Source organism: Thunnus thynnus, chromosome 9 (genome assembly GCF_963924715.1).
Source record: "Thunnus thynnus chromosome 9, fThuThy2.1, whole genome shotgun sequence".
Lineage (NCBI taxonomy): Eukaryota > Metazoa > Chordata > Actinopteri > Scombriformes > Scombridae > Thunnus > Thunnus thynnus.
This window is the reverse complement of record NC_089525.1, coordinates 10953722-10979071: the sequence shown is the minus strand read 5'-3', so window position 1 is coordinate 10979071 and position 25350 is coordinate 10953722. Positions and strand designations below refer to the sequence as shown.

Sequence of the window (25350 nt, the reverse complement as noted above, 5' to 3'; positions counted from 1 at the left end):
TATGCTTACTTCTTTTATTAATTTTGTACGAAATAAACAAACAAGACATTGTGTGCTTTCAAGGTGCTGGTAGGTGTATTTTGTCACCTTTGGAGCCAGGCTAGCTGTCACCACCCCGGTTTCCAGTCTTTATGTTAAGCTAAGCTAACCTTTTTACCCAACTGACGTGGGAGTGAGTGGACCTTTTTGTCTAACTCTGCACGAAAGCCAATAAGCATTTGTCGTTGTTTTTTGTTTGTTTGTTAGTTTGTTTACAAAATGTCGAACTATTCCTTTAACTTCATGAAACATTTAAAGCTGTATACCCACCTAGCGCTGAGTTTTATGTAAGCAGGTACGTAGAGCTGCGGACTCTAGGACCCAGCGGCGAAGCAGCCTGCCTGAAGTTCCCGACCTGGCTGCAGATCTGTGATGTATCGACTGTATCTGTCAGCAGGAGCCTCACCACACACGCATTCACACACTCACTCATGGGCTTACACTAAGTTTGCGGCAGCTCTCTCATGGACAGCATCACCGGCAGAATGGACACAAACGGCACCAGGTGTAAGTTCACTCTTAACCTGTGACACCAATGCAAAAGAGATTGATAGTAGGGCGAGTTCAGAGTGTTGTGCGTCCCTCCATTCAGATTGAGTGGATTAAGACATGCATGCTTGCTTTATGTGTTAATTGTTCAATGTTTGAACCCTCACACACCCACTGTGTGTGTTGCTTTCCTCTCACATCTCTGACTGCAGCACCCCACTGTCCACTTGTTTTACTGGGAACATGGGGTTATTGCTGGGAGTAGCCTATGTAACAGGTTTTTTTCAATTTCTGCTCTCATTGAACTTAATTACCTCTTTAATTTTCTGTGTACCCTTCTGCATACCCTTCTTTCTCACTCTCATAGGGCTGTACATATTATGTGACTCTCACAATAGGAATCAACTGTCTGAGAACACCCATGAAGGTGTACAACATCTAAGAAGACACAATGGAAGAGCACTTTAGAAATATAAATAATGTTGCTTCAGTCTCCCTCCAGCTGCTTGGAGAGGCAGAAAACCAAGTGCTGATCTAAAGCTTGATTGTTTTTCTAGAAAGTGAATCTCACTCATCCCGAGTCAAGTCAAATATCTGGATGTGGAGATGAGATATTTGGAGATTAGGCGGTCATGGTACTCATTGTTTGATATCGGATACCACCAGCAGTGAATTCTTTACAGAGAACCCTGCAGAGCTACAGTGCGTTTGTGTTGAAATAGTTAGAAATACAAAATGTGTTTCCGCCCCATGTGTGTGTTTTCTGGGAGGGGTGCAGTCGCCCCCCTGCACCGTACAACATTTTTCCACATTGTAACTGAAAACAAATACACTTGCTCCCCTTTTGTGAGCTTTGGCTTGAGGTGAGAAGCGAAGGCTTTAACAGGGTAAGCTGTGACCCAGCTCAGGCTTTCAAATATGAAGTTATTATTTTACTTTATGGCTGATTCAAGTTTGTTTGATCATTTTTTTACATTTCAGCTGATGTTGCTGTATCATGTTACTGCTTATAGAGCCATAAAGACTTAAGTGCTTAGACTTGCTGTGAGCCGCCAGGCAGGTAAACATGTGATAGTGATTATAAGGCCAAACTTTATGGAGGTGAAGGGAAATGGGACAAACTACATGCATGGTACTTTATCTTCTTCTTCATCCTCATATTTCCAGCACCTTTTTAACAACCTCATGGTCTGCTAGTAAAAAAAAGTCTTCTTTATAGTCATGTAGCTATACTAGTCATGTGTAATTTTGCCATTTTTGCTGATGATTTGCCTCTTTTCCATCTTTCCTCACCTTGTCAGTATTGTGTGGATTATGTGGACGTTATGTAGACGTGTGGATGTGTTTGGTGTGTACATAAAATATCTTAAGGAGGAAGTGTCTTTAGGTCTTGTCCAGGTTTAGAGAAATCCTCGTCTGTCACTCCCATCTCCCTCAACACACACACACACACAAACACATGCAAACACTCACAAGCACAGAGGAATTTTGCTTGACTGACTCTATCTGAGCTTTGTGTTTGGTTAAACACCACAGGAGAAAACACGCAGTGACGGCTGGTGTTCCCTTGGGGGAACCCTACTGTTTATATGGTCCTTGAGCTCCTTGATTAGCTCCTGCCAAATTACTTTTCCTTGGCTTGTTTTAAATAGGGCTGCAAGTATTGATTATTTCAGCTATAAATCAATCAATGAATTAGTTGTTTATTCCATTAAATGTCAGAGAATAAGAACAAATGCAGATTACAAGCTGGCCCTTTGTTTTTGCTTATTTTGTCTGAACAACAGTTGAAAAACTTATTGATGTAAAAATAGACGATTTGACAATTTAATGTGAGGTACGACTTGAAATAATGACTTTATTGTTAAAGCAATATTAATTGGTTTTATTTTGGCGGGGTTTGGACAGCAGAACAAGGTGAACAAGGTGATATGGTGAACATGTAAGCATACAGTTGCCTTTTTACTCATTCAGCAGATGAGGAGCAACATTAGCATTCATTTGGAATTGTTTTTGTGTCCACCTGATGAATGTGAGTTCATTATTTACTCTCCTTATCTCCCTGGTTTGGTGTGTCCCAATTCCTTAGGAAAATATCTGGCTCTTCAGCGGCTGAATGCTACATGTTCACTAGTCTGTTGCTAAATTTGTCTGCCTGGTGTTTGAAGCTGGTTAGTGTAAAAGTGGGTGTAGCAGAACTTTTAGCCAAAAAAACAACCACCTCCTGCTGCTGCTGGTGACAAGGTTGATAAGAGCAGTGAGAGTGAAGCAAACAGTAATGTTGCTGGGCAGACAACCAAAACAGTGAGCTAAAAAAACACTTAAAAGCTCTATAGAGCTGCAGAGTCAGGGGATCATTCTCTCTTGGTTTGTCATTACAGGCGACGTCCTGACCCACTGTTAATCAAAAAAAAAAAGTGATTATTGCAGCTTTAAAATTGGTGTCGATTAGTTGTCTGTTCATTGATTAGTATTGATTCTATTAGTGGTTTCAGCACTAGCTTTAACGTTTACTTTGACCCTTTTTTGATGATAAAAGCTTGCATGTGACTTAAGATATGAAGCTTGGTAAGGTTGATGATAGGCAGGTATGGGCTTGAATAATGGGAGCTTCTTAAAATGCACTACCCGAGACAGCTGGAGAAGAAGCGTGATAAAGGTTTTGTTGCCTCGATGTGCACTCTGAGAAGTGGAGCATCAGGTGGGTGTGAGAGGGGAGAGGCTGTCCCCAAAGTGATGCATTGCAGTGCTGGGATTGTTTGTGATTTAGCCCAGCAGCTTCGATGAATCGTAGCTATTGTCTGGATGTCTGGGAGCATATGGAAGAACTTGTGGACAAAACAGTGATCCCCTATGGACTTTACAATGATGCATAAATGAAACATACTGCTCATGTAAGCACATGTCTACTACATGCAGATGGAATCCTCACCCCATCAATGCCTTTTCCTCTAATGAGATGGTCGGAGTGCCCCACATATCCACATTCCACCGAGAAATCAGTGAAAAGAGAAGCTGTGTGTTTGTAGGCATGAGCGTCTCTGTGCTTGTGTATGTTTGTGCCTATGGGAAGAGACTTTTTTCCCTCAAATATGTTACTCATATAGAAAAGTAGTGGCTTTGAATTCAAATGGGTAGCATTTAAATAAAACATCATAGGCTAGCGGGGCAAATGAGCACAATAATAATGCAGTCTGCTGTCGTCATCGTGCCAGTGACCTCACTGTGTGTGCATTTATGCCATGTTTCTCATTATTTGTGCTGTGATCTGCATTTTCACATAGAAAAAGCGTTGTTTGTATATGTATCTGGACTCTGGACAATGTGAACAAGGAAACAGGAGCCTTAACAACAACAAATCTTCATCCTTTTATTTAGTTTAACCTCTTCATTTCACATCCAACTGTAAACAATACAGCATTGCACATCTTAGTCAGCCTCTAGCTTGTCCTGGAAGTAGATCTACCAATCATAAGACATTCATCTAGGCAACAAAATATTATCACCTTCATTTAGATGTCCAAATAGCTGCTTTTTGATAGTCGGACTATGATTGAGACTGTTTAAAAGTATCAGAGGCTTCCATTACTCCTGTCCACTGTCTCTACAATGATTGATGAATGCAATGTTATTCTAACCAATTGGAACACCAGCTACAATAATAAGACCCAGGATGTACGTAAGCAGAGGTAATCTCCCTTCCATATATTTTTTATTTATACATGTAAAGTTCATAAGTTCTAGTTTTTTGTTTGTTCTATCAGACTTTATCATAAAAAGTCTGCAGACATGCTGACGCTAATACATATAGTACACGGTGTTATATATAGCATGACATATATGTGCCCCATCATGCATGAGCTGTAAATCATGGATGATTGTGGACCAGCCTTATAAGAAGTGGAATTCCCCTCTTTAACCCCAATGAGATGAAGAGATCACTGTGATTCACATGGCTGAGATGCATGCAGGGTATTTTGTGTAAGTGTGTGCACGAGTGGGTGTGCACTAGCGCATTGTGTGGAGGCAATGGTCATTCTCTGCTCGGCTGTTTATGTAGGGTTTCCATGGAGATATGCTGCACAACATTACAGCAGGGGACCATAGAGTGTATATGATACAGAGTTGTGGTATTTTCTTCTGTTTAAGAGAGTGAAAAGTGACTCAGGCGTGTGCATGTATGCAGGTAGATGCAATATACTCACAGGGACAATTCAGATTTATTGGAGAGACTTGGCAGAATATGAGAGAGTAGTTAGAATAAGAACCTGTTATCATCTAGGTTTACTATATATTACTTGACAGAAGTCATAATTGAACACTGATGCATGCTTCATATAAAATATACAGGTGTAGAAATGGTATTTTTTTGTCTTTGGGGTAAACCCAGATTATCAGTTCAAACAGTATAGTGCACAAATGGTACTGACAAAATAGGTGTCTGGTATGTAATCAGAAGATAACAGTTATTTTAACAGTCTGTAGTTTAAAGACAGTTTATAAATGTATTCATGTCTAAAACTACTCAAAAAACATTATTTGGCACTTTTGAAAAGACATACATATATCAGACATGTGATAGGATGGACCCAAACCTTCCATGGTCTAAACCCACTCTTTGCCTTTTCAATTTAGTCCCTTCTTGGATGCAGTTATACAAAATGCAGTTCATGTAGTGTGACATAAGATTATTCTTCAGCAGAAAACTCTCTTTTTTTTTAGGTGGTTACCTGACACTGCACTCCAGTAAAGTGTGTAAAGTTTTCATTGATGCTTCATTGATGTGATTGGGAAGTTTCGTCTGAACAAAGTCCGGCGTTCAAATCTTATTTGTTTAGCATAACCTTATAATTTGGGAATGTAATGAGAAACCTTCATTGTTACAGTAAGGTGTAATGCCTTCATATTCTATCTCTAGTCATAACCCTGTGAGATGCCTTTTCATGCCACCACTGGTCCACCTCCAGGTATAACAGTTGGCAACAGATGCTGTTGGATAACTTTTTTTCATATCATGTCATGAGACCAGATGACTTTGTGATGTTTATTAAAGACACTGTGTAACATTTATCTTTTCCTATTGGTAAAATACAACTTGCCTTTTCCTTTGACACTGTCAAGTTTCCATATTTGCCTTATGATGTAATAATATCTTTCTGCAACAATTGCAACTTTGCAAATTTGCCACCTTTTTTCCTCATCAAACTGACGAGGAAAAAAATGGCTCCTTTTTACCTCTTTGTTGCTTTTATTTGCTTCATGCTGTGAAAATTTGCAATACAAGTGAAATCGCTCATTTAATTTAAAATTGTTCATTTGATTGAAGTTTTATGTCAAAATGAAATGCTCTAAATCTGCTCTGCACAACACAAGGAGAAACGCATAAGGCACCTCAGATCACCCTCAAGCAGAGCTTATTGCCTTACATGATGGTGAGATTCAGATAACAGTCAGAAGAGAAGAGAGAGTATGTCGTATTTTCTGGAGCACAACTGAAGACAGCACTCCAGTCATAATCCCATTAACATGAAACATCCCTAATGGAGACAAAGCAGTCCCTTTTCCCCCTTTGTGTGTCTGTGTGTGTGTGTTTGTGGGAATGCATGTGTGTTCTGTGTATATTACCCTTGTCTGTGCAACATCAGTAATACAGTGCTTCCACTTGCAGAATAGCATCTTTCTCAGTTTGTGAATACTTTTCTGTGAGGGAGACATAGCATTGTGGTGATCTCATAGGACTCAGGGCAGATAAGGGATCTGAATAATACTGACTGCACTGTAGGGTCTTTGTCTGGCAGCAGGCTGAGTCAAGCCCTCTTTGCCATCTTGGACCTGAATAAATCAGAGAGCAAAAGATGAAAAATGAGAAAGAGTGAGAAGAGGTTTCACAGACAAAACTCTTCCAAGTTCTGTGACTTTTGAATTTTGACCTGACTTTATATTGACAAATACCCAGATGCAATTGCTGCCACCTGGCCAGTTGTTTTGGTACAGGGTCACTGGCCTATCCCATAATGCAATGGGAAAAGACAGAGGAATCCCCCCGGAGAGTTTGCCAGTGTATCTCAGCGCTAAACAGGCACACTTGGTGTGTGTGTGTGGGCTATCAGATTTGACACGATAGGGAGGAAGTAAAGGATTTCAGGAGACACAAATCTGAGAGTATAAACAGCTTTTTTTTTTTGGAGGAAGAGGGAACACTGTTACTTGAGGCAAACAATGGAAACATTCTGACATGCTAGTCTTTGTGTTGGAGCATTATGAGGTGTAAAAGACTCCTTATTGCCTGTTTTCCTCCATGGCACACAATACACAATGAAATTATTTCCACTGAATACATCTTTGTTTGTCATGCTTTGTCAAATTGGGCCATTTTTTGGCTGATAACATGTAGTCTGGTCCCAGGCCTGAGCAAACAGAATCCCCAGCAGCTCCCTGCTATCACTGCTGTTTTCCAGATTTTAGATATATTCAAGTGCTGTGAAGCTATGTTGCGTGCGTGTGTGTGTGTGTGTGTGTGTGTGTGTGTGTGTGTGTGCTCAGTAAATGGGAACATCAAAGCTTCAGTGCTTCGTGGCCAGCCTTCAAAAGCCAGTTAATGCTTAAACAGGTGAGCAGGAGTGCACAAACCCATAATTCTCCCACTCCATCACCATGGAAACATCCCAGCCACTTAAGAGGCCTAATGACTGAGTAGATTTCTCTCTGTGACAAGCTCATTAGAGTGGCCTGAATAGAAGGAGTGAGGATGGACATTCAAGCTAGAAATTTGTTGCAGACATGGACACACAGGATACACACACACCCGTCTTTAGTGATGTCTACACATATTTGCAAAGAAGGTTAATTTAACCTTAGCCTTGTCCTACTTTAGGGAGATTAAGTAATTGCGCTGTGGAATGTGTGCTCCAAATCCTAATTTGAGATCATGAAATTGTGTTTCTGTGTCAGTCAATGCATCAGCCAATTATTTCTGGTTCAACTAAACAATTCGGACAGAACCTACTGCACCCACAAAGCATCTACAGTATTTCCCTGTTTCCATCTCTAGTGTAATTAATGTATTTGCATGTACAGTTGTGAGTATCACAGAGTGTGGGATCATTTCTGTATTTTATGATGACCTGAAGCATCTTCCCGTGTATAATAAAAACAGTGGGAAGAACATGTTTTTTCCCCTCTCTCCTTAATTTGTATACCTTTACGACTTCTCCAAACCAAATAAATTTTTTCCACATGCTCGCCTCACCTGCTGCTCCACTCCAGCCTGTTTTGTAAGTGTGCATTTGGTATTCATGTTGTATGCAGTAGTTACCATATACCAGCTTTGTTCTAAATGTCCAACCATGTGACAAATGTGCAGGTTAAAGCCATGAGAAAGGAATTTTAACTCTCTCGGGGAATACCGAAGCTAAATAAAGGTTTGTAATGATGGTATATTCAAGAGTTCCATTATATTGTCACTTCTTTGAAATACAGTTTTAGCATTGCATTGAAAGCAGACACATTCAATGCTATCTTTTGCAGGATCTAGTGTGCATCGAGAACGGGGTCACCAGAGACAGTACAGTAAAAGTGGGCGTAAGTCAGCTGACAGGAAGAGGAAACAGAAGGCAGGAGGTGATATTTGATGTCATCAGCAGAGGGAGGAAGTCCATCTCTATAGGGGGCATATGGGACATCCCCATACCAGTTGGTCAGCCCATTAATAAAGTAGGACAGGAAAAACATTTTGTTGGCAGCATGCAGAATAAGATCAAAATCGGTCTGTGAGGATCATAGAGTTAAAGGGAACTGTAGAGTTGAGTGATAATTCTCTGCGGGTTCATCAATACGGGTGCGCCCTTTCACATGCACCTTGTCATTTGATTCAATGTTAATATAAAACTATTGATTATAGCAGCTTTAAGAAATCTACTGCATGAATCAATTCAGTTCATCCACCTCATATCCTAACCAAAATGATGACCACAAAGGCCAAACAGTAGCAAAAATTCTGTTAAGTCACAATTCTTATCATCATACTGATGTGTATCATCTTCCCAATGAACCAATACTGTCTCAGTTTACTCATTGTAGGCTCCACAGATATCAGTTGATGAATGCCCAGACATGTTTTCTACCGGGGTGAGGAGAACCGTCACACATGGGAAATGCCTGGAATCTTAGGAGTAGAGTGGGAGGGGATCTCATCATGATAGGGCACAGGCTGGTGAGAGAAGACATTGTTGGCACAGCTCTTAATGTAATTAAAAACCTTAAGCACATCTGGCCATCTGGTTTACCTCACCTTTGTTAGCATGTAGGTTACACATACACCTCAGTGATCTACATGGGGTGAAAGGGTACGATAAAGCCTGTTTTTTCTGAACAGCAGATATGACGTCTGTTTTTTTTTCATCTGTCTTTTAAACCTTATGAATCAGCTATTTTCTGTAAACATGCATTTCCCAGCTTTGATGACTGAGTAGGATGGTGGTATTTAGATAACCCTCACACGGCATGAAGATAACATTCAAACCCTGCTGTCTCTTAACTTAAAAACCTCTCTTGTGACTCACTTGACGTAAGATAAGATGATGTGTTTTCAGGAAAATATGCTTTTCTTTTCTCTTCAAAAAGGTTGCTGGGTCATTGCATACAGCTGGCTTTAGTGGATAGAGAAAGAAAGACTCCCACACTAAGTTTCTGGACACCTCAGAGTCATCAACCTGCAGTGCTCTTTCATGTCAGAATAAGATTGGGAAATGACTATTACCCAACATGTCCAAAGACAATAAGGAAGGGGAGACTTCCAAGAAAAACTCAGCAGTTTTCATTAGATACTGATCTCTTGGAGAGTCACAGATGGTACAGTGCTTTGAGTTTCTAACAGCAGCTTTGTCTCATTATGGTCATACCTATGTTTGGTATTGTAGACTTAGTTCCTGAATACACATGAGAACTAAGGTACCCAGTTGTGCTTCAAGGTAAAGCGATGTGTGTTTTACAGCATGTAGTGTGCTTTCCCGTCCCTCCTTTGGCATCCGCGCTCCTGTGTGAGTTCACAGCTTTACCCTGGAGGTCAGAGGTCACATTTAGTCACAGTGCGGAGTGGTTTTGTAAGGCCATAACTAAGCCTAGCAGGGTGTGTCTGTGGCATTTGTCACAGCTAGAAGATTGGGAGAAAATTGGGAAACATTTCATACACAGGCAAGACCTTGCTTCATACACAACACAAGGAGTGTTGTGTGTATCACATTAGACACTAGAAGGACTTCCTGTCTACATGATGTTTCTTGTTTAACACTAATGCACCAGGAAGGATTCAGATATTTTGAAACCTTGTATGGTTTGTCTTGTTTTTCTGATAGTCATTATCTGTCATTCACTGTCTCATGCTATTTTTTCCACTGTACTTACACATATGTACACATATTTTCACTGTAATACACGTTGATTTTTGTGATATCGATATGTGTATTTTTGTTGTTATTGCTGGCTCTTTTTCCTTAAAACTTTTGGTAAAGTTAGTTTTGGTCAGTCATTCTAGAGGTTACACACCAGAAAACAATGGATGAAACATGGAGACAACTTTGCTATTCTTAGTTTAATTGCAATACATCCAATACTTATTATGAAATTTAACGCTGTTACTGTTGCGGATAAATGTACAGTTACACTGAGTGCACTGTTTGCACCAAGAAACGTTTCCAGTGAGACAGCTACCTTATATCAAAGCATGATGAACTAGCTAGAAGCAGGGATGTTTTGCTGTAACCTGTTAGGGGACCCCAGGTAAAAAATTTGCTGTTGGGCCCCTCCTGACCCCAAACCTTCTGCTCTGCTCTGTTTCATGTGTATGTACCCTGATGCCTTCATGTTCCTGTTATGTCCAGTGCAACCAGTACTCCTATGCTGGATTTAAATGTGTTAGTTTGTGGTTATTTTATTGAGCACAGTGTTATGCAGCAGGATGCACCATGTGGATACACTGTAAACTAAAATAGCAGGGCCCCAAAAAATAAGCTATTTCCAAACTCGCCTTAGTTTATATTGGACATTAGTGGTGTAAATTCCCAAATACATTTCCAGTTAATCAAATTACCAAAATCAGTTGACATGCTGTGATTTTTTGGGGTCAAACATGATCAATATATACTTTTGTTATCCCCTCCCTTTATTTATATGTATCTTTACTAAAGTGTGTAAATAGGTGCAATCAAAAAAATCCTATGGGGTCATCCAAGTTTCAAAACAACAGATGATCCTTATATTTTGCTTGCTTAGTGAATCTTATCTGGTAATTTAACAGTGGTTTTTGTGCAGTGTTGTGCACCAGGCAGCCCCACAGCCGGCCTGACATTGTTTTCATTCAGCATGTTTTGTCTGTACGTGTCAGTTTTTGCATTGTTGTGCATGTGGTTGTGTATTGGTCCATGTGTGCTTGAGGGTTTGTTGGTGCAGCATTAGTGCCAGCGTGATTGAAGGCAGCATGTTGTATCGTGTCAGGGCTCATCAGTCTGCCTCAAGGCAACGAGTCATCCACGTGTAACTCTGTAAAGTCTCAACTTGCCTCCACCACCTTTACTCAATCTCCTCTCTGTGTTTCACTTTACATTTTCAAGTAAACGCATCAAACAGAAAGCAGCACTGAGAGCACCAGCCTTCTTGGTATCTTTTAACAATATATCATATTGGTAAAGATGTTCTAATGTAAAGAAGCAGCACAATGCCTGGTGTGTCCATAGGTTTATCTCCTGGATGGCAGACTTTGTGGACAGCTAGTTAAAGGTTAATAATGCACGCTGAGGGAAGGTATGTGAAAGAATAAAGAATGTGAGTTAGCTATTAGTGGACGTGTGTGTGTTTACACAGCAAGCCTTTCCCAGGTGCTACACGATCCCTAGGATTACAGCGGAGGGGGATCCAATAGGCATACACACACACACACATACACACAGCACCACCATCTCCCTCCCTACCCCCCAAAAGAAAAGAGAGGAGGGGAGACAGAGTGTGGGAGGGAGGCAGAGAAGAAGATAACAGATCAGAGGGAGGAGGGAAGAGGTAGGAGTGTGAATTCAGCAGCCGGCAGACTATACCTTACCTCCACAACAAAGACTTCACGGGACAGAGCACACAGGGAGGCTGTGCCTCTGGAATACCTCTGACAGTATCTGCTTGGTGTATGAATGAACCAGTTTGTCTCCTTATCCTTGAGAAATGGTGGGACTCTCATCCACTGCTGTTGAGGGTAAGTGTTTTCTGTATATTAGAACAGCAGGTATCTAAAGTGAAAGAAGGTGCAAGGATTTGTAAAGATATGCAAATATGCAGAACAAAGTAAAGATATACAAGCTGTGGAGCTGTAAAGGTGTCATAAACATGAGACTGAATATGAGACATCGGGTGATGTTTTTACTTCATGTCTGAAGCATCACGCCAGCTTGCTGAAATAGAGGAGAGAGGCAGTGATGCTGAATTGTTGAGAAAGCAACTATTTGGCACTCAAACTCATAGTCAATAGTGAAACATTGTAATTTTTCCAACCTCTAGAGACTCTTTGTGAGATGCAAATTCTTCTGTGATTAGCTGGAATGTCTGCCTGCAACAATATTGTGAAACAGAGTCGCTGCTCAATGACTGAATTTTGTCACTTTCGACATACTGTGAAGTTGTGTGTGTAAGTGTGTGTGTGTGTGTGTTGTGTGGCAGAAGTGAGCTCAGCATGAAGAAAGCCTTTTGGCATGAAAAGGAGTGAGGAAAAAAAACCCTGACACCCAATTGAGGTCACATTATTCTTCATATCAGGGTTTTGTTGGACATGTTAGCACAGGTGCTCAACTCACTGACATTATTCACCCCCTCCGCCCCCCCTCCCGCCCCCGCCCCCTACTTCCCCCTCTTCTCCCTGTCCCTTGTAGAGTTTGTACAGACCGTCTGCTAATGTAAGCCTCTTTTAAAGGTCTGAGTCTGCACTGTTAAACAAATGACTCTCTCCGCTTCACAAAAGTGTACACATGCACACTCACAGACTTTCGCAGAGTCATGCACTATTAACAAGGTGAGGAATGTGTGTGGTGTTTAACAGCAATTGTCAGACAAGTGTGAGGAGGTAAATGTTGTTGAGTGAGTTCAAAGCTTTGAATAGCATTACACATTCCTGCAGGCATGGTGCACTGCCTGCACCCATCCTTTGTATGTGTATGTTTTTAGGTGAACATTGCCCTCAGGGTATTTTTTTTCATAAGTTTTTAGATTAAACTCCTTGTAGCTGTAAATATTTCAATATCACCTTGGTCTGACTTTAATTAAACCGCATCCACCCTGTTTTCATGTAGCATTATTAGCATATGCAAGCTTGTGCATGGTTTCCCTCAGGTGCTGGGCACAAAGTCGGTTTAATCTGGCTTTGAAGGACATCAAAGACAAACAGAACCTATGAGCAGTTGCAGCACAGATTTAAAGGATCATGTGCTGCTATAGATGTGTGAGAAACCATGTGGGTAGTGTGGTGTTGATTATAAAGGCATGACTGGGGACTTACAGGTGGTCTTTGGCACAGGTGGAATAACGCTGTAATCGTCAAATTGGATAATCAGCTTTTCAGAGCTTGTGAAATGGTGAAATAGTTTTATGAATGTTATCTCCTATATCAGGCCAACTCCTCGAAAGCACTGCCTTGATTTCTGTGTTCTGTTTGATTTAGTGCTGACTTGTGTAAATTTCAATTTTCTCGCTGCAACAAATGACTCATGCTGTGGTTAAGATTTTGTCTTCCACAAGGTTAGGGGAAGCCCAGTTGTATACTAGAGCCAGAATCTAAACAGCTGGAACCTCTGGCAGTGAGACAGCATTCACCAAGGCCAAGTGATCCCACTCTCATAAGTTTCCTCCCCCCCTCCTCTCCTTATTTCCCAAGGGTGACTTGGATCGTAATTAGGAAAATAGACGTTCCAGGACCCTGCATGAATCAGTTCCTCATGCCCACTTCTCGGAGAGACTATCTGCCAGCATGTCTTTATTACAATAGAAGGAAACCACACTAGTAAAGAAGACAAAATGGTTAAACAGATACAGGCAAACACATACACACACACACACCTACTGACTGTAGCCTTGGCAGGGCATTGTTAAGCCCATAGGAAGACCCACCTCAGGAAAATATGTCTTTCTTTAAGGAGTGGGAGCAGCTTTCTCTCTCTCTCTTGCATGTAGAGCACACATCACTAACAAACACCAGATACATCTTCTACTTTTCAATGTTGATTACATACAAAATCTCTGTGTCAGGGTCATGAGTCTAACAGTCCAACTTTCTGCCAGAACTCATTAATATGTAAATGAAACCATCACACACACACTATCAGGTACACTGAAGTTCACTATCAACAGACCTTACTAAATACACAACATATAAGCGCCTCTTTGGGTCTTACATGTTTTGTGCACGTCTATGTGTGTGTGTGTTTGTGTTTGCTTAGTGCAACAGGTCTCGTTGCCATGTGACCGCCCACCGTGCAAAGACTTTTCTGGCTCAGTGGCTGTCCTGTGGCTGACCCCAGCGAGATGCATGGTTCAGCAGGTCTAATGTGGCTGGACTGTGAAAATGGTGTCGGGTAGGGTAGGGGGGGTGGGGGGGGCAGACAAGTGTGTCAGCAGTGCCTCAGCCAGTTGTTAGATTTCTCTGAGGATTTTCGGATTATAGAGGTGGAAAAATGTATTCTAACATACAACAATTCGGAGGGAAAAGAATATAGAAGAAGTGATGAACACAACATAGAAAGAAGGGAGGGATGTGGAGGGTTATTGGTAGCACACACACACACACAGGTTGCGGACCTGTTCTCAGGGTGTCCAGCAGCTGGGGTGCTGTGAGACAGTTTATTTAAGTTCTGCTCTGAAAACAGGGAGTGGACCGGTCCCACCTCTCAGATCAACATATGATGTGAATCATATATTCCTATAAGCTGAGTCCTCAAAGTGTTACAGAACCAGGAGAGCCCTGTGAAACCCCATGTGTGCATGTGTGTTTAGCAAGAGGTCTGTTCATGACTTAAACTCTCCCAACTGTTAGAACAACATTGAGCCCCTGTGAATGAAAATCTTGCTTGCTGGTACATTTGGCCTGCTCGAAGCACTCTGTAAAGAGGCCTTTCAGTTATTCTTGTCAGAATCTCATATTCCTGCCAACATCTTTAGTGTCTTTGCAGGGCTTTTAATTTACGTTCTCAGCATTGAGAGCAACCGTTGATTGAAATTTGGCTTTATGCCCATCTGTCTGTCTGCTCTCTGCCCCTTGTGCAGGATTTTCCCTTAATATGCCGTGTAAGATTTGTTATTTTTAGTATCGTCAGTTCCAGTTTTCTTCTGGGTTAATGAGCAATTAGCCAACGTGTTTCCTGTCACTCTATCCTTTTGTTGTTGTTTAGTCTGGCTACTGACAGAGAGAGGGGGAGAGGAGGGAGACTCTGTGATAAGGTGGCAGATTGAGCTTGACAAACTGTGAGGCAAAGTGACAGAAAATGAAAGGACACAGCAACAGCAAAGCGTACTGCTGGGGTTAGACTTGTCATACTGACCTTTGCCCTCTCTGCTGATACACTGAACCCGTGCCCTCTGACCTTTGCCCCCCTTGTGCAGCGATGGAGGTCTTGGTGAGTGAGCTGGGCGTACTGCTGAAGATGCTGGACCAAGAGAACCTCAGCTCCTCCACTCAGGAGAAAAAGACCTCCGTGTGGAACCTCCTGCAGCAAATACAGCCCTCAGGTTAGAGAGGGGACAAACAGGGTCACTGAATTTGTTCTAACATGAGTTTTAAAACAAAAGTTTTTACACATAAAAAACAAGCAAACTACACTCACAATTTTACTGACATAATCTGTTTGGGAACCATTGCTCTAGATTGCTGTTTAAAGATTATAATGTCATAACTACAATCAGTTTGTTACGGTGTAGTAAGTGTGTATACCTTTTCCTCTCATCTAGTTTCAGGAACAGACTACATCTACATGAACTCAGCAGTGTATAGAAATGGCACCAGCTTTGTAGAGTCCCTCTTTGAGACATTTGGTGAGTTTGAGCTCCAACATGGTGCTTTATAAATGTGTACATAAGAGCTGCATTAACAATTATGTTGTCTCCATACATATAAATAAAGTGTGGGTTGTTGTCATTTATAGACTGCGAGCTTGGAGACCTAAAGGACGTGACAGATGATCTGAAACAAGACAAGGACACACAAACCGAGACTTTAAAACAGGCAAGTTGCCAGATTTCCTAATTTATCCCTTCCATAAATATGTGGGACAATTACCGGTACACCTCTAAATGACTTGTGGAGAAAAATAAAAGAAAAACAGCAAGATTATATTTCATGTTGTGGGGGTTTTCCATGCACACATCTCTTTGTGAGCTGTTGGAAGAGTTAAGACTTGGGGATCCACCCAGAGCCCATGTGTCTAATTTATGGATATAATTTAAAGGGTTATACTCTCTGTCTCTTTGATGAAGTTGCTCGTTGGCTGTGAAAAAAACCTTTAATGGTTATGGAGGAAATTTGTAAGATATGTTTGTGTGTTTCCGTAAGCAGAGCTGTGCAGACTCCCCAGCTCGGCACTCAGCTGACCCTCCTCCCCCTCTGCCCACAACGCCTCCTCCTGAGGAGTACTATGAGGAGGCAGTGCCCCTCAGTCCTGGAAAGATGCCCGAATACATAATCACACGAGGTCAGCATCTTCCCGCCTTGTTGCCCTTAGTGTCATTTTTCTGTAAAAAACTACTCCAGTCACTAAGTACTCTGCACTTATATGATACAAACATAGTCATATATCACTTTTACATACACATAATTAGAAAGTATAATAAAGTGTGTGATGGAACTCAAGGACTAATTAGAGATTTTCTTTCATGTCTTTAATTTTCAGTCAGGCCCAGCCCTCCCAACTCTATAGAGGACGGGTATGAAGATGCTGAAAACAACTACCCCACTACCTGCATAAACTCACACCGCAAAAACTCCTGTGAGTTAAGAAGACTCGTACACACAAATTAATCTGATTAAAGGAAAAGTTTTATGCATGCACATATTTAATATTCTCTCTGTCTGCTCTCTCCTAGACAATGATTCTGATGCTCTTAGCAGTTCCTACGAGTCGTACGAGGAGGACGAGGAGGAGAGGAGCCCTGGCGTCACTCACCAGTGGCCCTCGGATGAGAGCTCCATGCCTCCTGCCAGGGACTGTCGCATCTGTGCCTTCCTGCTGCGCAAGAAACGCTTTGGCCAGTGGGCCAAACAGCTCACCGTCATACGGGAGAATAGACTACAGGTGAGAAATTGCACGTCCACAACAAGACACACACAAACAGCCTCTGGAGTTCCTTCTCTCCTTGAATCTTCACATGTATTCTCCTTCCTGCAGTGTTACAAGAGTTCTAAGGACACATGCCCCTATGTGGACATGCTGCTGCCCCAGTGCACTGTGGTCTACGCTCCTAAAGACAGCAAGAGGAAGCACCATGAACTCAGGTTCACCTTACCTAATGGAGATACACTGGTGCTGGCGGTACAAAGCAAGGAGCAGGCCCACAGATGGCTCAGGGTGAGCTGTTCTTTGGCATGATATGTGTGCATGCAGAAATATCCAAAATGACAGTCACTGGAAGTGGGTTTGACAATGAGGAAAGACAACATTTACAGTCGGGAGTGACATATATAAAACATCTCTACAGGTCGTTAGAGAGGTGAGCGGTCAGAGCACAGGACCCGAGGAATCTGTGTCTCCCATCATTCCAAGAAAAACTGAACTTGACAAGGTAAGTGTACATCTCAGCACATCCCTGTCGATTTCTTTTTCATCCTCGAGACATAATTCATTTTCACACCTGAGGTGAAGAAAAATCAGTGGCAAGCAGCAATTGTGTTGTCACCGTCAATTTTCCTAAACAATTGTTCGGCTCGACACAGTACACAGTGATAGCTGTATTTGCTTTGCAGAACAGAGAGGAGATGCGTGGTGTAACTGGGTGTTAAGACTGCAATTATATGGGTGGTTCTGAGTCAGTGTTGAAACAGGCACATCCTCTTTAAAGCTCACCAACCTGTCAGAACATAAACCATGCTATAAATGAAAGCACAGGAAGCGAAGGAGGCAAGAAGGAGGAGATAAGAAAAGGGAGATTGCCAGTATGTTTGTCTCATTATGTCACGTCTTCATGGTTGTGAGACTGTATGTGAAAGTATCCAGAGGCAGATGCACAGGGACAAGAGGAGTGGAGCAGAGTCAGCTCTAGTTCGATCCTAGCTGGCATGCAGATTGTGCGTTTTAACTTGGATGCTGTTGTTGAGACTCTAAACCTAAATGTGTAAATGTGTTTGTGTGTGTTGATGTTTGTGTATTCTTCCCTCAGAGATTGTCTGCAGAGAGGAACACATCAGATTCAGACAGTGTTGGTGTGTCAACAGGAGAGAACTGCAGAGAAAATGGTGAGATAGAGACAGACAAGCACACCCTGCTATCATTACTGCAGCTGTTTCATTTTCATTGGGTAATATTTGCAGTTTTAGCAAGTTCGGCAAGACACATTACACAATTTAAAGCAACAGTTCGACATTTTGGAAAATGCACTTATTCGCTATTTGAGAGTCAGATGAGAAGATTGATACCACTCTCATGTCTGTACGCTAAATATGAAGCTGGAGCCAGGCAGCAGGTTAGCTTAGCTTAGCATTAATACTAGAAACAAGGGGAAACAGCTAGCCTGGCTCTGTCCAACATTATAAAATCTGCCTCCCAGCACCTCTAAAGCTCACTATCAACATGTTATACCTCATTAGTTCAATCCATACAAAAACCAAAACGGCATGTTGTGGTTTGATGGAGGGGTATGTGTTGGATTATTTCTTGGCTGGGTGCTGTAACTTCCCGGAGTCTTGTCATCATCGCTTAAGACTTAACATGTTAATGAGCTTTACAGGTGCTGGTAGGTGGGTTTTCTTACTTTTGGCAAAAGCCAGGCTATCGTTTCCACTATTTTTCCCCAGTTTTTTCAATCTCTGTGCCAAGCCAAACTAAGCCTCTGCTGGCTCCAGTCTTATATTTACCAGACAAAAATGAGAGCTTTTTATTTAACCATGGAACTATCCCTTAAGTGTATTAATTCTCACATGACAGATAAATTTGGAGAAAAGGCTGCTGCTAAATCCTTTAATTTTTGGTTCAGGTAAGGTGAAACGGGGGGCTTTCGCTGCAGGCCGAAAGATCACACGCATCATCAGCTTCTCCAAGAAGAAGCCTCCTCGACCAGGAGATCCCCGGACTGCCCACAGTGACCCTCGACAAGGTCAGACCCCGCTTCACGGTCGCTCTCCAGGTCACCAAGCTTGCATACGCATCATTATTCTGTCCTTCCTTACCATGCAGGCTACTTGTCGGTGCTGGTGAACCAAGTGTGGAGGGAACAGTGGTGCTGTGTGTGCAGAGGCTCCCTGCACTTCTACCATGACAAAGGAGACCCTCGGACCTCCCTGCCCTCCCTTCCTCTCCATGGCTGTGAGGTGGTGCCAGGGCTGGGACCTAAACATCCCTTTGCCTTCAGAATCCTGCGGGCCAGCACGGAGGTGGCTGCTCTGGAGGTGAAATTTGTTTCATATTTTAAAGCTGCACCGATCAATATTATTGTATTAAGAATAGATCAAATGACCACATGTAACATGAAAAGGGTCACTCATAGTGATGAACCCAGTTCTCCTTAGTCCCCCTCAGTTTAAGCATTTTTTAGCTCAGTGTTTTGGCTTTATGGCCCGCACCTTTACTGGTTTGGTTCACTCTTAGCAACCTAATTTTGAGCATCAGTATGCAGCTGTTTTGAGCAGAAAAGCTCTGATAAACCCACTGCACTACCTATCCATCACCAAATGGCAGACAGACAAAGTTGGCAATCAGCTGGTGAGCAAGGGAGCATTTAGCTGCTAAAGAGCCAGATATTTACCACAGGAGTTGGAGGAGACCAAAACAGAGCTACAAGGAAAGTGAATATTGAATGTACAATTGTCAAGTGGTCAGAAGCTTGACTCCAAATATATGCTAATATTGGTCTGCGTCTGCTAACTGTTTGCTAACAGTAAATACCAATTTAATATTCTAATATTCAGATTTCAGGAATGATATTTGTCGTTTTTGTCCTGTGTGTTTTTAGGCAGCAAGCTCTGAGGAGCTTGGCAGATGGCTCGGCATCCTCTTGGCAGAGACCGGCTCCGCAACAGATCCAGAGTCGCTGCATTACGACTATGTTGACGTGGAAACCATTGCTAACATCCGCGACGCTGCGAGGCATTCCTTCCTGTGAGTGAGACAGTGATGGGGGGGATATTGGGATATTTGGACGAGGTCAAAGGAAGGCCACCGGCCAGAGCAGCGATGTTTTCACGTCACACAGACTACATTTCTGCTCTCTCTCTGATCCCTAGGTGGGCCACATCCTCCAGCAGTACCTCCACAGACTCCAGAACATATGATGAGGTCCCTAATGAGGACATGCAGGTGGGACACACGTGCTCAGACGCACGTACACACACATTTCCCTAGTTCAGTCAAACCTAATACGTGAGGCTTTACTTTGATGTGACGAGATTAGAAGCTGTGTGTCTGTGTGTGTGCAGCTGTTGGATGACTGTCACTGTCTGAATATGACACCCCTGATCATTCACTGGAACAGACAGACAGAGCTCTGTTACTTGCTTATCAATGATGGCTTTTTGTCGGCCGGAGGAAGACTAGTGTGTGGGCATGGGAGAGGAAAAAAAGGGGGAGGAAAAGGAAAAAGCGATCACACTGGTGACAGGAAGGCAAGAGGTCATGGCAGTTTTACAGCCTGTAAACCCCTTTCTTAACCTCACTGACATGCACTTAAACACACACCTCTCACCACCTACAGCTACAAACACACACACCTCAGCGGCCAATAAATCTAAAGATTACGTCACTGCTTAGAGTTTGTATATTAAAACTTTGCTTGTCTGTTTTAACTCCGTCTTTGCATCCCCCAACATCTGTCATGTATCCCCTCCTCCTTATTCCCCCTCTCTACTCCACCCAGCCAGTGGAGAACCGCAGGCAGCAGTCTGGGAATCAAGGGAAGCGGCGCTCAAGTTTCTCCAGCAGTGACTCTGACAGAAAGAAGCCAGTAGTCTCCCTCAAACGAACAGGCTCAAGTAAGTGCATCTGGTTTGTTTTCCAAAGCAACACTGCTGTGTGTTCAGTGTTGCTGAGCCTGTCCTGAACTATTTGTAGACCAAAAACTTTTCAGATGCTTCCCTTCTGTGTCTTTTCAGCATTACGCCCCTCTCAGCTTTCCATCTGTCTCATGAAGGAAAAAATAAGGATAGCAGTCTGCTGCCTTCCGAGGAAAACAAGAATACAGATGGCACCTCTTAATATAGTTGTGTGTCACACAGGAGTCGTGGATTGCAAAGCTGTGCAGTAGTTTCTTACACTCTTCATACAGTCCACCAGCAGTAATGAAATTTGAGCTTTCATATGGCTCGATATTCCCCTTCTTCCTCTCCCCTCTCAGTCATCTTCTCATTTTCCATCCATAATCTCTTCCCTCCTCATTCGCTTCTCCCATTTGCTCATTTTGTCAGTTGGCCTCTGCCATACAAATAAAGAAGATGAGCATCCTGGGTTTAGGAAAATGATATCGGTGTGTGTCGGCACTTCTCAGTGCTGTTTCTCAGGCCTTTGCCGTGACGGTTCTGAAACATCAAAGAGCCAGCGCTCTCCAGGGCTGAGAGCTTCAGGATGTAACCTGAGATTTATTGGACACTCACATTAGAGCCGCTGTCTCGCCTCCTGACCTCTCTCTCTGCATGAGTGTGTGTGTGTTTATCTTTTATTCACACGTCATATCGCTGTACTTTCCCAAATTCCTTATTTGAATTATGAGAATGGTCAAAATATGTAAGGTACACTTAAGTATGACCTGTAGAAGCAGCGTCGTCATGCGTGAGTCTCCTCACGTGAGGAGCATGACATCGATAAGCAGAGGCAGACAGATCGGCGTGAGATGTTTCGTCTCATTCCCATAACCCCTGCACATTTAACCCTTCACCTTTGCTCTCTCATCTTCACCCAGACTCCAACCAGTACGGAAGGTATGGGAAAACTCGAGCAGAGGAGGATGCCAAGCGTTACCTGAAAGAAAAAGAGGAGCTGGAAAGACAGAGGGATGGGATTCGAAATACACTCGTGACCCTCCGACAGGAGAAGAGAGAACTGAAGGAAGAGCTGAAGACGACTTCTGGTAAGAAGATACAGAGCAAAACACAGAGCACATCCTACACAAATCATTCTCGCAATCTGATATAACCCTAACCTGATGCGCCAGATGGTTTGTTACACAGAACCATCTGAGAAGTCGTCCATGCAAACTGTTTGGAAAAGGGCAGGTACTTTCAAAAAATACTTGGCAGGTGAATGGATGAACCATCTGTATATCAGCGTCTTATCTTGCGAGGCAGCTGGATTCACGACGCTGATAACAAGCTCATAATTGGAAGCCTGACAAGATGGATTCTCATGTGATCTCATGATGTCATGATCTCGCGAATCCAGCTGCCTTGCAAGGTGGATACAACCCTACAGCTCTTCAATGTAGCTACAACTTGTGTTTATGTACCTTGGTTACTACAGAAAGTCTTCAGGAACCACTCTACTACTAATGCATTGGCTATCGTCTTTTGCATATAAGTCATATTTTGGGAGCTGGATGTCTGAGAATTTGTCTTCAAATCAACCAGAAGGCTTGCATTTCTGGTCTACATACTGCATCCCTGTGTCTGACCCTGAAGTCTGACCTCCATTATTAGATGGTGATGTGAGAAGAGAATTGCCCTACAGGGATAAATAAAACATCTAATTGTTATTAAAATCAACAACATGGCTATGAAAATTCCTCCTTAATCAAATTAATTTCCTCTATTTACACATATTGTAGTTTGCTGACAGCGATGGAGGGAGAAGTATTCAGATCGTTTTTTAAAGTAAAAGTTGCAACACCACAATGTCAAAATGATCCATTACAAGTGAAAATTCTATTGTTGTGATATTGAAATATTTTTTTAACAGGTGTATTAAAATGTATGCAACATTTTAATGTATAAAGCAGTAGCCCAAAGGTGTACCCACAATAAGTACAGCACTTGTGAAAATGTACTTCTGTTTTGAAAGCCATCACGAATTTTGAGACTATCACCATCTAAAGGAGGACATGAAAACATAAATTCTGTATGTTGTATGTGTCGCTGTGTTCCCGTGGAGCAGAGAAGAGGAAGCCCTCTCTGAACAAACGTGTTTCTCAACTGGAGGAAGCATGTCGGGCTAAGGAGGCAGAGAGGGTGGACCTGGAGCTCCGACTGACCCAAGTCAAAGAAAACCTCAAGAAGAGCCAGGCAGGTGGAGCGCTTGGTGCACCAGTGGAGGCTAAACCACCTGTCAAGGTATTTTGGGTGCTTTGAGTGGAAAGATAAATATATGCACACCTGCCTCTATATACATTTTTATTGATTTTTTTCTATTTGTGTAGGGTTCCAGCAAAAAGACCCAGAATATCTACATGGAGTCTTTACCAGTTAACTGTGCTCTAGAGATGCGTAAGAGACCTCCATCTGTGTATGCTTCTTCTACAGGAACTGTCATGCAGAAGGCAAAGGTAACAGTGATCTAACTCTTACACTCACTTCCTGAATAACTCCTCAGCCTCATCTGTCATTATGGACAGATTTGTCTGTCAGGCTCCACAAAGGTTTAATACAATCACAGCATCATGTGTCATCATATAATTGATTTTCACACTTCCCATATAAAAATAGATATATAGTCAGTGTGTGTTGGTGCTTTAACATTGAATATTCACAATCAAGTATCTGTAAGTGTGAGTGAACTTGACTGACAATGATGGAACATGATTCTTTCAGCGCACACAGACATTACATATCACTACGTTCAGCTACTGCTGCCTTTTTGTAGTCACCCTGATACAACTCACTCAGGATGGTGGAGTTTTTAATTGCAATATATTTGCAGTAGTTTTGTTGGAAATGCAACTTGCAACTTTTGGGTTCTTTGGGTTTGTTGTCATTGTCACAGTGACTTTACTGTTTTTAAGCTCTTTCATCTACATTTACAGTACGTTTTTTTTTGAGAATGTGTGAACATATCGAACAAAATGTCAGTGAGGAAACTGGAAAGCAACAAAAAATTAATAGATGTGCTCCATGTTCTGATTATTGACAACCTGCTTTGATGATTTAATTCATGGTCATAACAGTAATTTGCATTGCTATACAGCCACTCAACCAGAACCTTAACTTTGCCTCTAAATTTCCAATTTTAAAAAAAATTTTTCCTTAACATCCATTGATTTAATAACTAAATCATTTTCAATGAAACTCTAGATAAATTGAATCTAATGGTGTTTAGATTTCTTAATTTCATCAAAGCTTACAAATATGGAGACATTATGTTTTAACAGTATTGTCCAGCTCTACCATTTGCTGTATTGAGATGGAAATGACTCATCTACAAACATGGGCTTGTATAAATGAAATTTTCTCATTTGGTTCCATTTATTTTTGTTTTACCTGCAATCATTTGAAATAGAACTTTTGATGCCTTATTCTCATGTTGTTACCATCACTTGCTTCTTTTCTATTTTTACAGGAATGGGAGTCAAAGAAAGGAACCTAAGTTCAGTATCATGGAAAGGACTGTGGAAAGATATAATGGATATCAGGATGTGACTGTTGCCACATTCAATCCTACAAAGGATAACCTTCCTTTTCGACATCCCAAAGCACAAACTTCACTTCTTTCATTTTCGATTACTGAGGAAATTATGTTGTAATGAAAGAAATCAGCCACTAGGTGGAGGTACATCTTACTAAATATTTACCCTTCTGTCCTTCTAAGAGGTCTCCAAATGCCAGAAATCCACAGACAACAGTCTGTCTCTATATCATTGTCTGAAATAATGTCTGAGATTCAAATGTGGCAAACAGAAAACAGATAAACTAGGGCTTATGGAAGAAAGACACAAGAAAAGTGTATTGAAAAGCACAGTGAGTACTGTAATGGAAAGACAACACAGGATTGTGTTGGCACCAGTGTTGCAGTAGGTGAAATGTTGATTTTTTTTAAGGTTCCATGTGGGAATATAAAACAATATAAATGTGATGTGTGAGGATGGAAGTCAGTTTAAGCCATGATGTGTCTTTATATGACATAATGTAATTTTTTCTGCCTGTACATAGTGAGCCATGACTACTGTTTTGTATGTTTTATACTTTTATACTGTTCAAGGTCTCATTTCTCATCATTATCACAAGACAAACCTGTCAGGAGTATTCAGTGATGTGCCTTAGGAGGGCTGACTATCATTATTATTTGACTGCTCCTAGCTGTGCTATTCTGCGAAAGCATCTGCTGAATGATTTGGTTGGAAAGAAATCCTGCATCCACTTGACCCTTTTGGCACACAGTTGAGCTCTCTTGCTAAAGGTAATTGAATGACTAACAACGTGGTGCTATTCAGTAATGCAAACCAATCTTTCTTGAGTGGGAAAATCTCACTATATGTCATTTTTAACAACTTTTCTGCAGAACCTGTGGTTGACTTTTGCACTTTACTGTTCTCCTACCTGGATAAGGGAATAATAAATATGTGTCTTATTTCCCAAACATTTGCTCTTGAATGCTTCTTAAAATTATTTTCATCATTTGTCATAAAATAATACAATGCAACAACACATTCTCAGTCACTGATTTATTCTTTTAATATCAC

At 41.8% G+C, this 25350-nt stretch overlaps 1 protein-coding gene across 2 annotated transcripts; it reads left to right on the top strand.

Moving 5' to 3' along the window:
- Positions 1 to 262: 262 nt before the first annotated feature.
- On the top strand, positions 263 to 25248 carry afap1l1a (actin filament associated protein 1-like 1a). Of its 2 annotated transcripts, none has more exons than XM_067598798.1 (19): positions 263 to 546; positions 15154 to 15279; positions 15499 to 15582; positions 15693 to 15772; positions 16103 to 16238; positions 16437 to 16532; positions 16630 to 16838; positions 16932 to 17111; positions 17242 to 17325; positions 17920 to 17995; positions 18733 to 18852; positions 18933 to 19144; positions 19708 to 19853; positions 19979 to 20051; positions 20608 to 20722; positions 21646 to 21813; positions 22833 to 23008; positions 23095 to 23220; positions 24231 to 25248. In XM_067598798.1, exons 1-19 carry the CDS (start codon positions 504 to 506, stop codon positions 24255 to 24257), a joined length of 2277 nt encoding a protein of 758 aa, XP_067454899.1. In that variant the 5' UTR covers positions 263 to 503; the 3' UTR covers positions 24258 to 25248. The 2 variants fall into 2 exon arrangements, with proteins under 2 accessions (XP_067454899.1, XP_067454900.1); XM_067598799.1 differs by lacking the exon at positions 263 to 546 and adding an exon at positions 11580 to 11764.
- Positions 25249 to 25350: the final 102 nt, after the last annotated feature.

Coding starts and splice junctions, on each gene's coding strand:
- afap1l1a (XM_067598798.1), top strand. CDS start 504: ATGGACAGCATCACCGGCAGAATGGACACAAACGGCACCAGGT. Junction 16,239..16,436: donor CGAATACATAATCACACGAG/GTCAGCATCTTC, acceptor TTTAATTTTCAG/TCAGGCCCAGCCCTCCCAAC. Junction 17,326..17,919: donor GAAAAACTGAACTTGACAAG/GTAAGTGTACAT, acceptor TTCTTCCCTCAG/AGATTGTCTGCAGAGAGGAA.